The 14,564-nt window shown below is 33.8% G+C and overlaps 1 protein-coding gene across 1 annotated transcript in view; it reads left to right on the forward strand.

The window, feature by feature from the left end:
* LOC126774336 (transmembrane protein 64) overlaps positions 1-14,564 on the forward strand; it is a 31,875-nt gene that overhangs the window by 10,453 nt on the left and 6,858 nt on the right. The window contains exon 2 of the mRNA XM_050495816.1: positions 6,826-6,981. Within this exon, the coding sequence (XP_050351773.1) occupies positions 6,826-6,981 (156 nt within the window). The remainder of the gene's footprint in view (positions 1-6,825; positions 6,982-14,564) is intronic.

Raw genomic sequence — 14,564 nt, forward strand, 5'->3', positions numbered from 1 at the left:
TATTATTTAAACCATAGTTTTGAAGACCTTTAATAATTGTTTGTTCCCCAAATGTAAATATGTACAAAAAAATAAAAGTTAAACGCATAAAATTGCGCATTACCTTGGTTTCATATCAAGTTTTCAACATGTCACGAGTGAGATACGAAGTGACTTTTGAAAGTATACCTCTGCTGTATTATAAAAATGTGACGGGAATGAAATATTTAATGCATACTGCTTGCTAAAATTTTTTGTTGGCCATACTTATACACGTTGTAATTGTGTTTAGTTGAACAGTTTTCTCCCTTTCTGTCATTTTTTTTTGACATTCAAAAGACGAATACAGCTTTGTTTAACAAATAATTACGTAAATAACATTTATAAGTAAAGCCAATGATTTTTAAAACGTCATAAGAGGTTTATGTACCTACGTTAAAAGAGGAAAGTAAACTCGTTTGTACGTTATAAGTGGTTTTATATAAGCTTGTTTATCAAACTCCGAGTGACCTTTTATGTTTTTGTTATTACCAACCCTGATCTATTTTACAATAAATACACTTGTGTATTTTTAGCATGTTATATCGTGCAATAAAAACACGTTGCGTCTAAGCGATCTATTTATGGATTATTGATCTGTACTCATGATGAGAAGAAAACTCTAGTTCTGAGAAAATGTCACCGTGTGAGTGTAGTGTGACGCAGTTCAGTCTGCGATACATTATATATGTGATGAATTCTTAATTGCTATGGGTCATGGCGTTCATATTGTGCATACTTCGAAGATGTTTTAGTCCAACTACAAAGTAATCAAGTGATGTGTTTGTGTTCGTATATTTTTGTATTGCGGATGCGTTATATTGTACTAGTTTTCGTCTGCGGTTTCGCCTGCGTGTGTGTGTGTGTGGGGGGGGGGGTGTTAGGTAAAATGGTGTCAATTTATTTAAACTGTATCACAATGAGTACGCAGATTGGCTGCTTCGTTGGTTTTGTGGATTGGTCTCAAATATCGAGGCCATGAATTCAAACTTCGGGTCAGGAGTTATTTCATTGTTTTTCTTGTCGAGAAATTGTCATTAGCTGTCCGGCGCCCGTGAAAAGCGGGTTAAGCCTTCACCTGAACTCTTTCCGATTTTGTCTTATTTGCCTAGCAATCGAATAACGATAGTGAAGAAATAGATAATACACCTGTGTTTGCACACGCCTGTGCATAATAATATGATGTCTCGCTTGAAAATGGTTGTCGTAGATGAAATCGGTCAGGAGAATATCTTCATCATGATCAAAGTAAATATGTTCACATTATAAACCTTTACATTAAAGCACGTCGAACCATACGCAATGAGACGCATTACTCTAGATTATCGCACGTTATTCAAGAACAATGCCATCGTATAATCGTATTTACGAGAGTACGCAAGTCGAGATTATTATTTTAGTTGGCAAATATACAATGATATTTAACTCTTGTCAATCGATTCGTATTACATACTAACTATCGTGTGAAACTTTACGCTTTGACGGTTTTATCATGTATTAGGATATATATCGAATTATATATAATTAATTTTAAAGACAAAGTGACATAAACTACCTTACCGCTATCAGTAAAGTGGAAGTCGATATAAAAATATATATATATATGTATGTAGAAAAGCTTTAATTTTTTTTTTTTGTATTCATTTCATTCGCTTGTTTTCGTTAGGTGTTATTCAAAGAATCTTTATTTTATTTGAATTAAAATTAAAAATATATGATTGAGTAACTAACGTCCAACCACATACAGTAAGAATTCGTAAGATAATAAGAAATAATATTGTTATAGTAAGGCTATATTAAAACAAGGTTATTAGCGAGCAGTAGTGTGAGCCAAGAAAATTATTAAATATAATAATAATTAAATATAATATAATAATAATACAAATTTTAATTGAGAACCAAGTAAATTACTTAGAAAACAATCATAATAATGTAACTCAGGTAGGTTAGTTATTGTGCTATCTCAATTTTCACACTTCTTAAATCTTTATTTGTTTTCGCCCGCATGTGAGAAAAGGACAGAGCACCTACTTACTACCTGATACCCCCCCCCCCCAGGTATTAGGTAACGTCTGTCCTTTTCTGTACCCCTGACAACCTGTATGCAAATTGCAAAGAAATCAGTGTCAACTAAAATTAAACCGATTTCTTATATGTAGGTTATTTAAATGTATGGCGTTTTGTTTTCTTTTTTGTTCACGCATTATTCGAAAATAGATTAGAATCTAATCATTAGACCGATTTTGGTGACTTTATTCTATTATCTTGACTTGACTAGATTGACTTTAGTATATTATGTTATATTAGTATTGCGATTTGAGATAGAATGTTTCTCACATTAATTTCACAAATAATATTGACAATCAAAAAAAGTAAAATCGCGCCAATTATTTGTTTTATCCTGTAGTGAAGTAACCAAATGGTCTCCTGAGCAAAAGTTGTCATGATAAGAATTTGAAGTTTAATTTGCTCCATTCCAGTTGAAAGTAGGCTAATGTTGTTCCAGCATATAGCTGGTTTCCCCATATATTTCTGGATAAAAAATCCTATTTCTTTTTGCTATAAAAACGTTAACGATGATATTTATTAAACAGCAACGGCGATAAAGAAAAAAAATATTTAGAGATATGTGTCATGAAACATCCGTTACTGTCGTATAGAATATTTTCAGACCGGCATCAGTTTACTAACAAAATGTTTGCTTAATATAAAGAATGTGTTTACATTCCGTCACTGTTTTATATGCGAAAAATCTAAATGGTTTTCAGCCAAGGTCGCTCGATTTTATGCCGGATTTTCATGTGAGATTTTAGAGGAAACGAACGCGTGATACTATTTGCGTTCGACGTGAATCGATAAATGTTTAAAATTAACTCGGCAGTTATTGTTGTTTTGCATTCTTCTAGAAATTTCTAATAGAAAAACATATTTCATATACTCGTATGAAAACAAATAATATAGTCGTACTATATGTCTATGCTACTTTTATAAAGATGCAAGAAATTTTTGATAGCATATTTATTGAGTAAGACACGACTGGTTATCGCCCGCGTGTTAGTTGGAGGTGTTTTATCAAAATCGGTTCATTGTTTTAGCTGCGAAAAGACAGAGAGATTTTCAATATTAATATGGATATAACATTCATTTATCACGGTCATTGTGGTAATTCCAATTAAAAGTAAAGTCCAGTTAATACATTATTTTGTTAAAACTATAATACACTTTCCATGTTAGGTTCAATTAGTTAAAACTTAACAAATTAAATGTGCAATATCTTTCATCATTAGTAGGGCTGTCAGCAGACCAGATTAGTGTTGGATTTAAAATACCTGGAGAGAATCTTGGCTGTCTATTGTACTTTCTTGGTTTTAAAACCATTATAATAAACCATATAAAAAGCTAACAATGTTAGCTGTAATAAATGTCTATAACACCGCTACCGTTCTCAATATCACAATCTGATGACGTAATTCTCGTAATATCTAGGGCTCCAACAATGTATGTACATAACATTGCTGGTCTAGATAGTAATGTGTCTAACGACTTGGTATTCGATTTTCAAATCATACTAAAAAAATCGAATTATAATATTAAATATTTAAAGTTGGTAACCCTAATTATGTGTCACGTTATGAGTTGCATGTAGTCATTAATTCAACCCTTGTTCTATTCTATAACAGAACAGTATAGCTGTTCTTGTTCACGTATTTAAAACACGCAAGTATCCTTTGAGTAAATATTTTTCCTGTCTTAGGTATTCTAAATATTTACCATTGCGTTCAGCTTACTTAACATTTTCTAGTAAATGGATACAATATTCATAATATTATTATTATTGTTACTCAGGTTTCACGTGTATGTGACGTCATGTCGTCGACTGACCCAAGTGATACCGACGCGTCCGTTCCAGGATGATGGGAACCGTCGTCTCTTTAAAATAAATGCATTTCTCGAGACCGAATGGTTACTTATAGTATTTTCTTTTTCAAAATCAATCTCTTTATGTAATATGGAAACATTTCAATTGCTTAAAAGAATAAACGGTTTGTAAAAAATATATTAAAACAGAGAAGAGCCGGTGAAAGATGAACATCTATATATAGGTTGGTATATACGATGATTATTATGGCCATGTATTAAATTTTTGCATAATTATTTCATAGAATTACGGAGTTATTAGTTATTTATTTACACGTACATTATCCTTGAATTGTTTATGAGTTTTCCGTGTTCGTTATTTCAAATTTCTTTTGCTAATTATGGTCGTAAAATGTAAATTACGTTGCGTGTTTTGTATGGGTGCGATTATCTTAATTACTTCTAGACTTAAGTGGTAAATTTAACCTTAGCTCGTATAAAATAGCTGATAAGTTATATTTAAATTGAATAATAGTTTTATTTTACCGAATTGTCGCTGTAAGAAATGATAAAGATTTTTAGTGTCCAATGTTTACGGGCGTTGGTAAGAACTTACTATCAGCCGACCCATCTGCTCGTTTGGCGTCCTATTATGACAGATTGAAGAGACAAATAATAAACAGCAAAAATATATTTAGTTACTATGTGTCGTAGCAAAAGCCATTATATTAAACCCTTAGCGAATTGTAAAAAAATAATACTATGACTACATAACGTGATAACACCATGGCTTTCTTCGTATTACTGGAACTTATCATAACAAACTATTGGTAATGTTAAAACAGGTAAAGTTTACTTTACTTTGATAATCTGACTTAAAAAATATCCGATGTCTTGCTTCAGCGAGTTTTTATTTGTTATTAATTTATAATTTTCTCCGTAACAGCCTGTGAATGTCCCACTGCTGGGCTTAAGGACACCTCTCCCTTCTTTGAGAAGGTTTGGAGCTTATTCTACCACGCCGTTCCAGTGCGGGTTGGTGGAGTACACATGTGGCAGAATTTCAGTGAAATTAGTCACATGCAGGTTTACTCGCGATGTTTTCCTTCACCGTAAAGCACAAGACGAATTATAATCACAAATTAAGCACATGTTCCTGAGTCCTTAAACTAAGATACAGGGCCAGTCTGTCCACACCGCAACACCACAAAAACAATCAAAAAAGTCCTCAGTCAAATCAGTCTTGCAGATATTGAAACTAATGTAATGTCACCTTTTCTTTTAATCAAATCAAAAGTACTTTAAAGCTTTGATCGAGATAGAATTCATGTCAAAGTCGAAATCATTATTCAAAATAGAAGCGTAAGAAAGAAAGAAGGCGAAAGAAAATCATAGCCTTTTTAAAAATATTGTTACGAGCTTGTGGCTAATGAAATAAAGCGATCGTAAACATATGTATGACATTTGTGCTATATCGAATATAACTCAGTATGTGTCCGTAATTACTGGTTACTGATAGTATATGATAATAATATTTTTTCGTTCTAAATACCTGAATCAAAAGGGTTAAAGATTGTTCTCGCTAGTTTTCAACTTCAAGAGCTTGCAAAAGCCAACTCGAATATTATTTATTATTATTTTTATTTATTTGGGAGCCAACTATACCAAGAAATACATTTTCTTATTGCGTATATAAAATGGTGTTAAAAAGTATTTAAATTACAAGCTAACTTAACATTCAAATAAAAATTGTTTCTCTAATTGATAGCTATATAAGAATTTGGTATGTTTTCCTTAATGGTTATTAAATGTAATCTGAAAAATTATTTCGTCGTTCTTTTATTTAGTTTATAAAGCTGCAAGGGATTGGACGAATCCGATCTCCGTACTAAGTTCCAATGTATATTATTGGGGATCTCAGCCAGAAAATTCTCATCGCTGCTTTTGCGAGTGTAATGTGTGTGAGATGTATATAAACTTCTGCGGTTAATCTTTGACTATAATCTGGTTTTATTAAATCAATATCAAATATATTATTTATTTAATTAAGCTATAGTCAGGAGAATTTTTATATTGATAAGGCAACGAATGTAATATGAAATTAAAGCCTTCGTCGTGCGAGAATTCATGTAGTTATTATGTTATTTATAAAACTCAAATTAAGTTTCTACGATTAACGTAGAAATGAAATGTATGTGTTGTAATATTGTATGAAAATGTAGTTAATTGTGAGTCACACCGCGCTCACGCCATTTCAACACGTCAAATAGAAATATAATGGTGTTCAATAGCATAGGTCAAACTAAATCATTTAATAGAAAAATCATCTATAGTTTATTTCAATACGAGTAGATATAAACAAAACTTACATTTTCATATGCCATACGATTTGCTTAGTGCTATATTATGCATTACAAACTCTTCTTGATTTACAATACCTTTATTTACAGTACAACACTATTTCGAATAGCTACGAATGTCAACTTTGTATTTTACATTCAAAGTTCCGATAACAACTTCGTCGACATTCAAAACGCCTTTTTTCGCGAATCCATAATGAATATCATTTAGTAGATTATGCAAAATTTTAAGCAATGATATTGCGTCAATTGAATGTCAAAGTTATTTACTAATATTTACTCTTACGAACAAAGTCAGTCGTTATGGCATTAGGGCATTTAGTGTTACGCTACGTTAATTAATAATAGGCGTGTAAAATATCGGAATTGATAGTTATTAAATGATTTCATAATTCAACAAAACCAATCAGTTTTATTATTTTTTTTTTTTGCTGCGAGACCGTCACGGCGTAGAATCCGTCTTATCTTAAACTTTTTTACCTTCTTAATACTAACTTTAATTTCCATCTACTAATTAGGTTTGCGTTGAAGATGTTATAGTTAATAAGTAAGTTTTCTTCAATGAAGTTATTTCAATGTTTTTCAACAGGTAAGTGACGTTCGAGGTTGTGGTTATCATTTGGCAACTCTCCTGGGTCTCCTCCCAGCCCAGGTGATCAACGTGTATCTCGGGTCGACGCTGCGGTCCATGCACGACGTTCTGCATGAATCGCACTTGACTGGATATATCGTATTTGCATTCCAGGTAAGTTAACTATTTCTTCGATATACAGTAACAGTACAGTAACAGCCTGTTAATGTCCCACTGCTGGGCTAAGGGCTCCTCTCCCTTTTGAGGAGAAGGTTTGGAGCTTATTCCACCACGCTGCTCCAATGCGAGTTGGTAGAATACACATGTGGCAGAAATTCAATGAAATTAGACACATGCAGGTTTCTTCACGATGTTTTCCTTCACCGTCAAGCACAAGACGAATTATAAACACAAATTAAGCACATGAAAATTAAGATAAGATTCACGTGTTCTAACCACTAGGCCATCTCGACTCTTTATCATCTTTTCTTCGATGTGTTTAATAGTTATCCTATGATGCTAGTAAACTTTAATAGGGAATATTTTTATATTTGTAAATTAATTTATTCTTTAAAAATTGTGAGCTAGCTGGTTTTGTACTTTGCGCTAAAGATGCGCGCTCACTTTTTTTGTATTCATTTGAAATTTAAATAGGTTTTTTTTATATATTGTTACTTACTACTAATGGTAAACATTTCTGTGTTGAATTGAGCATAATTCGAAGGTCCCTTTCAAGACTTTGACGTGTGTCAATGTTTTGAATGCAAAGACATTACGTGACCTTTGTTCTAGATTCTATTCTTTACGTTACCTTTGCGTGTAATATGCGGTTCAATTTAGATAAAAAATATATATATCTTAGAAAGAAATTACGTAAGAAATTATTTCATCAACAGTCTATACTTTTTAAAACTACGTAGGTCCGTTTGACAGCATTTCATACATGACGACAATAATTTTTTTTTTTTTTGTTTTGTTAAAAGAGGGGAAAGTCACGCTTATAAATAGTTAGCTTGTTCCAAACCGGTATTAACTGACGTATGAGTCTTGCAGGTGTAAATGTCACGATTCTTTAATTAAATTTATGATTTCATTTGTTTTTTATTGTGTCAATTTAAAAAGAGCTCGCCGTTGACTTCGTCAAATAAATCTTTTGTAGAAGGTAGTAAACGTTGATTTTATTATATATTTATTACATAATAAATATAAGTATAAGCAAATTAAGTTGGCCGGCCAAATAATGCACGTTTGAAAAACTGAGTAACAATAACAAAGCTACGCGCATTTAAGGCTTGTATTCTTAAAAATATATTAGCTCTTTTGGCTAATTTCTGACAGCAAGTTTAAAGTGTAAGCAAAAGCCTGTTAATGTCCCACTGCAGGGCTAAGGCCTCATCTCCCTTTTAAGGAGAAGGTTTGGAGCTTGTTCCACCACGCTGCTCCAATGCGGGTTATTAGAATACACATAATTTCAATGAAATTAGACACATGCAGGTTTCCTCACGATGTTTTCCTTCACTGTCAAGCACGAGATGAATTATAATCACAAATTATGCACATGAAAATTCAGTGGTACTTGCCCGGGTTAATACCCACGATCATCGGTTAAGATTCACGCGTTCTAACCACTAGGCCATCTCGACTTTTTTTTAAGCTTAATGTGCGCGTACACCATCTTTGTCGATGTCATGATTGACTCAGAGCTCGTATTCTATTTCAATATATCACTATAGTTTGTAGAAAAGATTGCCAGCGAGTATTATTATTTATTGCATTAGCTGATAGGTATTGTTCCGCTTTGTAATTATTATAAGAGTGCTTTTTATTCTGGCTTGATTTACAAATACCATTATTTGCTGAAATCTTATTATTACTGAAAAAACCTTGTGTTACTTTCTTGATAAAGTAATTTTCTAATGGTGAGAGAGTTATTAATATCGTTTCAGTTTTTGAGTTTATTAATTATAAACAAACAAATATTTCCTCTTTATAATATCAGTAAGTATATAGATATACGCCATGCAAACGATGCTGCAGGCAGCCCGGCTCCACAAATACGTACTACTATAATATCTACGTAGCGAGGAGGGCTCGATTTATTACAGGATGTCAATTGACAAATCAATTTAAATTGGTGTCGTTACAAGCATAAAAACATTCAGACGTTCTGTTCTTCTTTCTTGACTGCCTTTTTGATGGGTGGCCAGTTTTTAAAGTTGCAGACCCCGAGTTCCTTGGTTCGAACACCGGGTGGAGTCAATGACAAATGTTATTGGGATTTTTTGTCATAAAATTCTCGATAGCAGCTCGAAATCTAAAAATTGGTTGTAGTTGATTCTGAACTATTTTTGGTCGTGTCAAATTTGCCGTCAAAAATACAGAGTGCACTTGGGTTTGTGCACTTGTGCTCTATATGTCCTACGCAGTTTGCTAGTCTCCCTTTAGGTGGCCGAAATCGTACAGAAAGAAAGAATCATCGTCATTCATCTTCCTAGAATTTTCTCGGCATTTCTGCTTATACTTATTACAATTGTAACCTTAAATCCTAATCTAACTGGATCATATTTAAAACGACTCAGACCCGACCTCTCTAATCCTCTATGCACCGGTCATTTACGCGACGGAGCTATGTATAACAAATAATATTAATAATTTATGTTAATTTACAAAGAATTTGTAATTCAGTCATAGTAGAATTTAGTAACCACTTTATAGTATAATATAAAGATAAAATTAAAAACAGCAAATACGATGCGGAAATAATCTTGTTTATATCTATATATAATGTGTACGAGTAAATAGACTAAGACAACAGTTCAACTTTTTCTTCTCTGATTGTTAACCGATATTCTTTTTTATTGGTAGCTAAAGACGTTTAAATGTTATAACTAAGAAAAAAGGTTATAACATTAGAATAAAAACAATTGAGACGTGCATTCATATATGTTTTCGTCATTTTTTGTTCAAATCTTGAAGAAACCTCGTATGGTCTTTTCTATAGGATAGGTAAGAGGAAGGGCAATTGGGCCACCTCGTGGTAAATGGTCAACACCACCCACATACAGTCCAATGCGCCACCATCCATGGAAAATAAGAATGTGCCTCGTGCCTGTAGTTACAGTGGCTCACTCTCCCTTCAAACCGGAACACAACAATACTCTGCTGATTTGAGGTAGAATATGGTATGTATAATATGGTAGAAAATCGAGTGAGTGGTACCTACCCAAACGAGCTTGCACAAAGCCGTACCATGTAAATAGCGACCGTTCGAACGAAAATCGGCCTTATCAAATGATTTCCGAATTTAAATTCGTATCCGTTCGATAACTTTTAAACGCATATTATATAGTATTTATCAAAAATCATTTAATAACAAATTATTAAACTCAAGTACCTATCTAATGTCCTGTGATTATGATTCTGCGTGTGTGTGTGAGTTGAGTGTCGTGTGGTATGCGTGCTCGTATATGTTTGTTTGTGGGTATCATGTGAAAAAATAACCTTCAATGACCCGATAAACCTTATCATTAGTTAACCTAGAGCCAGTTAAGAGTACCTTAGAATAAAATATGCACAAAAAAGAAATCAAATAACCATAATCAAACAACATGATATTTTTAACACCAAGTCCATATAAAGGGAAACTATAATTATATAAGTAGATATATAATATATTGTCGACCATTCGTTCTCTTTATTAAATCGTGAGCTATTGCCGTAATGCGATTTGTTTTCATGTTTTTATGAATACATATTTGCAATTGTGATATCAGCTTAGTTTATAGTTTATATACGGTATTATCAAAGAAATAAATATAATATGTATATATCGGAGAGTCGTTATCCTCACGGTTACTTATTGTGCGCAATAGCAGGGATATGCTATTGCCCACAATAAGTAACCGTGGTGGTGGTGGCTGGTGGTAGGGCTTTGTTTACTGGTGGTAGGGCTTTGTGCAAGCTCGTCTGGGTAGGTACCACCCACTCATCAGATATTCTACCGCAAAACAGCAATAATTGATATTGTTGTGTTCCGGTTTGAAGGGTGAGTGATCCAGTGTAATTACAGGCAGAAGGGACATAAAATCTTAGTTCCCAAGGTTGGTGGCGCATTGGCTATAAGCGATGGTTGACATTTCTTACAATGCCGATGTCTAAGGGCGTTTGGTGACCACTTACCATCAGGTGGCCCATATGCTCGTCCAACTTCCTATACTATAAAAAAAAAATCCGGACGAGAAATAAACTTTTCAACATACAATTTTCACTTTAACAAACAGAAATGTAATAATCACAGTTTTTATGCAATACACAATACACTTCCTAGGCGTGTATTCCATTTAAAACTATCAGAACGATAAGTGCCGCAAGTACACAATGCAGCACAATGACGTTTTTTATAGCCAGTAAAGGCGTGACTCTTAACCGAAAATGATGAGTTCAAAACCTGATAAGCAACACTGAATTTTGATAAACCTGCTGAGTCAGATGAAAATCTTCCACATGTTTATCCACTTATATGCTTTAAAGCAGCGTGGTGGAATAAGTTTATAACCTTTCCATTAAAACGGAAGACGCTTTAGCCCAGCAGTGGAACATTTATAGGCTGTTACTTTACTTAACGAATTCTGCTTATAAAAAAAAAATACCAACCATTATGTGGCGTACCAAACGTTTTTAACAAAGATTTTAAATCACGAATTTGAGACATAAGATACTAATATAAGATATTAATACATTATAATATTATAGTGCTAATGTGTGTGCGTAAACACTAGTGCACTCTATATTCCTCATTTTCATATTAAAGTTTTCACACGCAGGAACAAACAGGCTTTACGTGCTTTAAGACATGGGAGTCTATGTCTAATTTTAAACTTTAGGCTGCTACTATATCTTGTATAATCTGCGATATTTCATATGGATTCGCGAAAGAATGGCGTCATGAATATCAGCGTAGTTATTATCGGAACTTTTGAAGTAAAATTAAAGTGGATACAAGTAGTTATGTGGAATAATGTTGTGCTATAAATAAATATATATTAATCGAGAATTGTTTGTAGTGAATATAGCAGAGTTATTATCAAATGGGTTTGTTTATATTAACTCGGCTTAGGCTTTTTATCAACGAGGCAATCTACGAGGCGAGGCAATAATTGTAATACATGCATTTATCGATATAAAATATAGTAGCATACTTGAGGGCACTTTATATTTTTTTGCATAATTACCGTCTATTTCGTCGATCGAGCAACATAATACAATGGTCGCTCGTTAGCCCGACGTAGTCGAAGTGTCACTTCATATCGAGGGCTCGAGACATTGACACCGATTTCGTTTTATTGTCCGACGTGATATTTTTATAAACAGCCAGCTTATAAAACATCAGCCAGTGTTTATGTTCTGAATAAACACTGGCTGATGTTTTTGGAGTAGTTTCGTTTGAATTTAATCAGGGATTATTTTTGAAAAAAAACGACCGTGATGGCGTAACATATATAAAAATAATCGTGCAATTCGCATTATTGACGACGAAAAGGTCACTAACACCCTCGAGTCTTTACAATTGCGTCGAAAGATAGCAGGGCTGAGCGCTTTCTCTAGCAATTTTTCTCTATAATTCCTGCTTCCCCCTTCCTTCACAAGTCTACGCGTGCTGGCTCTCGTTGTCATCGCACTCTGTGACATCAATTCCAACGTGCCAAAGAAATTTGCAAACTCCTTTCTTTGTTGCACTTCAAAAAAATGGAATTATTTACAAGTTTACGTGTTCCCCTCCTCTTATTACCTCGGTTCCTTCAAACGAGGCGTGAAGAGGCATCTTGCGAGCCGGCAAGTCGGGGGTGGCTAGTGCAGAACATTCTTCCCGACTGTACTGGCCGTCGTCGCGTTTCGACTCTACTACCATTTCCCATCAGGTAGAGTAGAGTCATTTGCCTTCCCGACAGAGAGTAGAAATTTATGCTAGCTCGTCTGGGTAGGTCCCACCCACTCATCAGATATTCTACCGCAAAACAGCAGTACTTGGTATTGTTGTGTTCCGGTTTGAAGGGTGAGTGAGCCAGTGTAATTACAGGCACAAGGGACATAAAATCTTAGGCCCCAAGGTTGGTGGCGCATTGGCAATTAGGGGCTTTCCCTTTTTAGCATTAATTATTATTCATGATATATAAACGAAGATGGTATAATAGTAATTTTATGACATCATTTAGTCTTTATACATATATAATCTTATCGAAAGACAAGTCACTTTTTTATATTTGCAGTAATTTTAGTCCGCAAACACAGTTTGTAGACGATGGCGTAACTTTATTGAGCCGTAATGCTTTATTAATTCATACGTACCTATACAATATAAAGAGAACATTGCAAGTAACTGATAAAGTAATTAATGATAATTATTCTCGTTTTCACCATTACATTAACATTACTCTAGATATCAATGTTTCTCAATCTATAGGCTTGTAACCCACGTCACACTCACATTTAGTTATTTTGGTATTAATCTGATTAACAACGAGAAGACGAATTTGCAATAAGTAATATTTTCCATATTTGTCAATAGCGCCGGCCTATATACCGTTGTAAAAGTCGCAGGTTCGATCCTGGCCTCTTGGGCTATTACATTGGAATATTAGTAATTTCCATTGCGAATATATAAAAAAGAAATAAGAAAAATATATTATGTTATTAAAATAAAATATTATAATTTACACATATCAAGTGTCGCAAGAAATAAATTACCAGGTAATAACAACCAATAAATAAAACCTGAAGTCATTGTAATAAATCACTGTTTTCTTATTATACGACGATTAGCTTTGACATACGTTTGGAATTTGATTTTTTTTTTACAGAATATCCCCATTGGAGATATTAGTGGATGCCAGGAGCTAAAAGTTTGAGAAACGATGCAAGCAAACTATGTACTGGACTAACTTGATTGTAAATGAAATCTAGTTAAACCTGTAGAAGACAAGAATTAGCATACGAATACTGCCTTAGTCATGCTGTTATATGTAGCAGTCATTTTATATACAAGCATGAATGCGCGAATTGTTTTATAAGTTGGAAGAAAATGTATGCAAAGATACTTCTTATAATTCTTTTAATTTTATTTTATTTACACAAATATTTATTTGTGTTAGAAAACTTTAAAGAACATTTATATTATTGATGTGAAGAAAAAATTCGTTTAAACTTTTTTTCATTTGAAACAGTAGTTCAAGAAATGATATTACATTTTGATTTTATTAATACATAAAAATAGCACACAAAGTCAACGCTGCTCTTAAGCCGGTTGTTGTAGTGCCGGGTGGTGGTCGCCACACGCTAGTTTCCTCACGATGTCACGGTAGCATGCGAAAGTGATCCCGTGGCGCTCCTCGTTAAGACGGGAAAGGGTACCGCTGGTTTTTTAGTGGGTATTCCAATGTTCGGGGCGCACTCGGCGCCTTGGACACCGGCGAGCCCCACATACCCCCCACTGTACCGTGGGGAAAACGCGTTTTTCCAGCGTTAAAAAAAAGAAGATTTCCTCACGATGTTTTCCTTCATCACGGAGCCCGACATGAGTTATAAACACAAATTAAGAACATGAAAATACAGTGATTGTCCGGGTTTGAATTCGGAATCATCGGTTCAGGTTCTCGTCTGCAGATAAAAAAATAGTTCTGGCTATAGACATTAGCTACACTTTGCATAACTAATGCGCCACCGATGATGTGATATCATGTTGTTTTTTGCTTCTGTAATTA

This window comes from Nymphalis io, chromosome 16, assembly GCF_905147045.1.
Source record: "Nymphalis io chromosome 16, ilAglIoxx1.1, whole genome shotgun sequence".
Classification (NCBI taxonomy): Eukaryota; Metazoa; Arthropoda; class Insecta; order Lepidoptera; family Nymphalidae; genus Nymphalis; species Nymphalis io.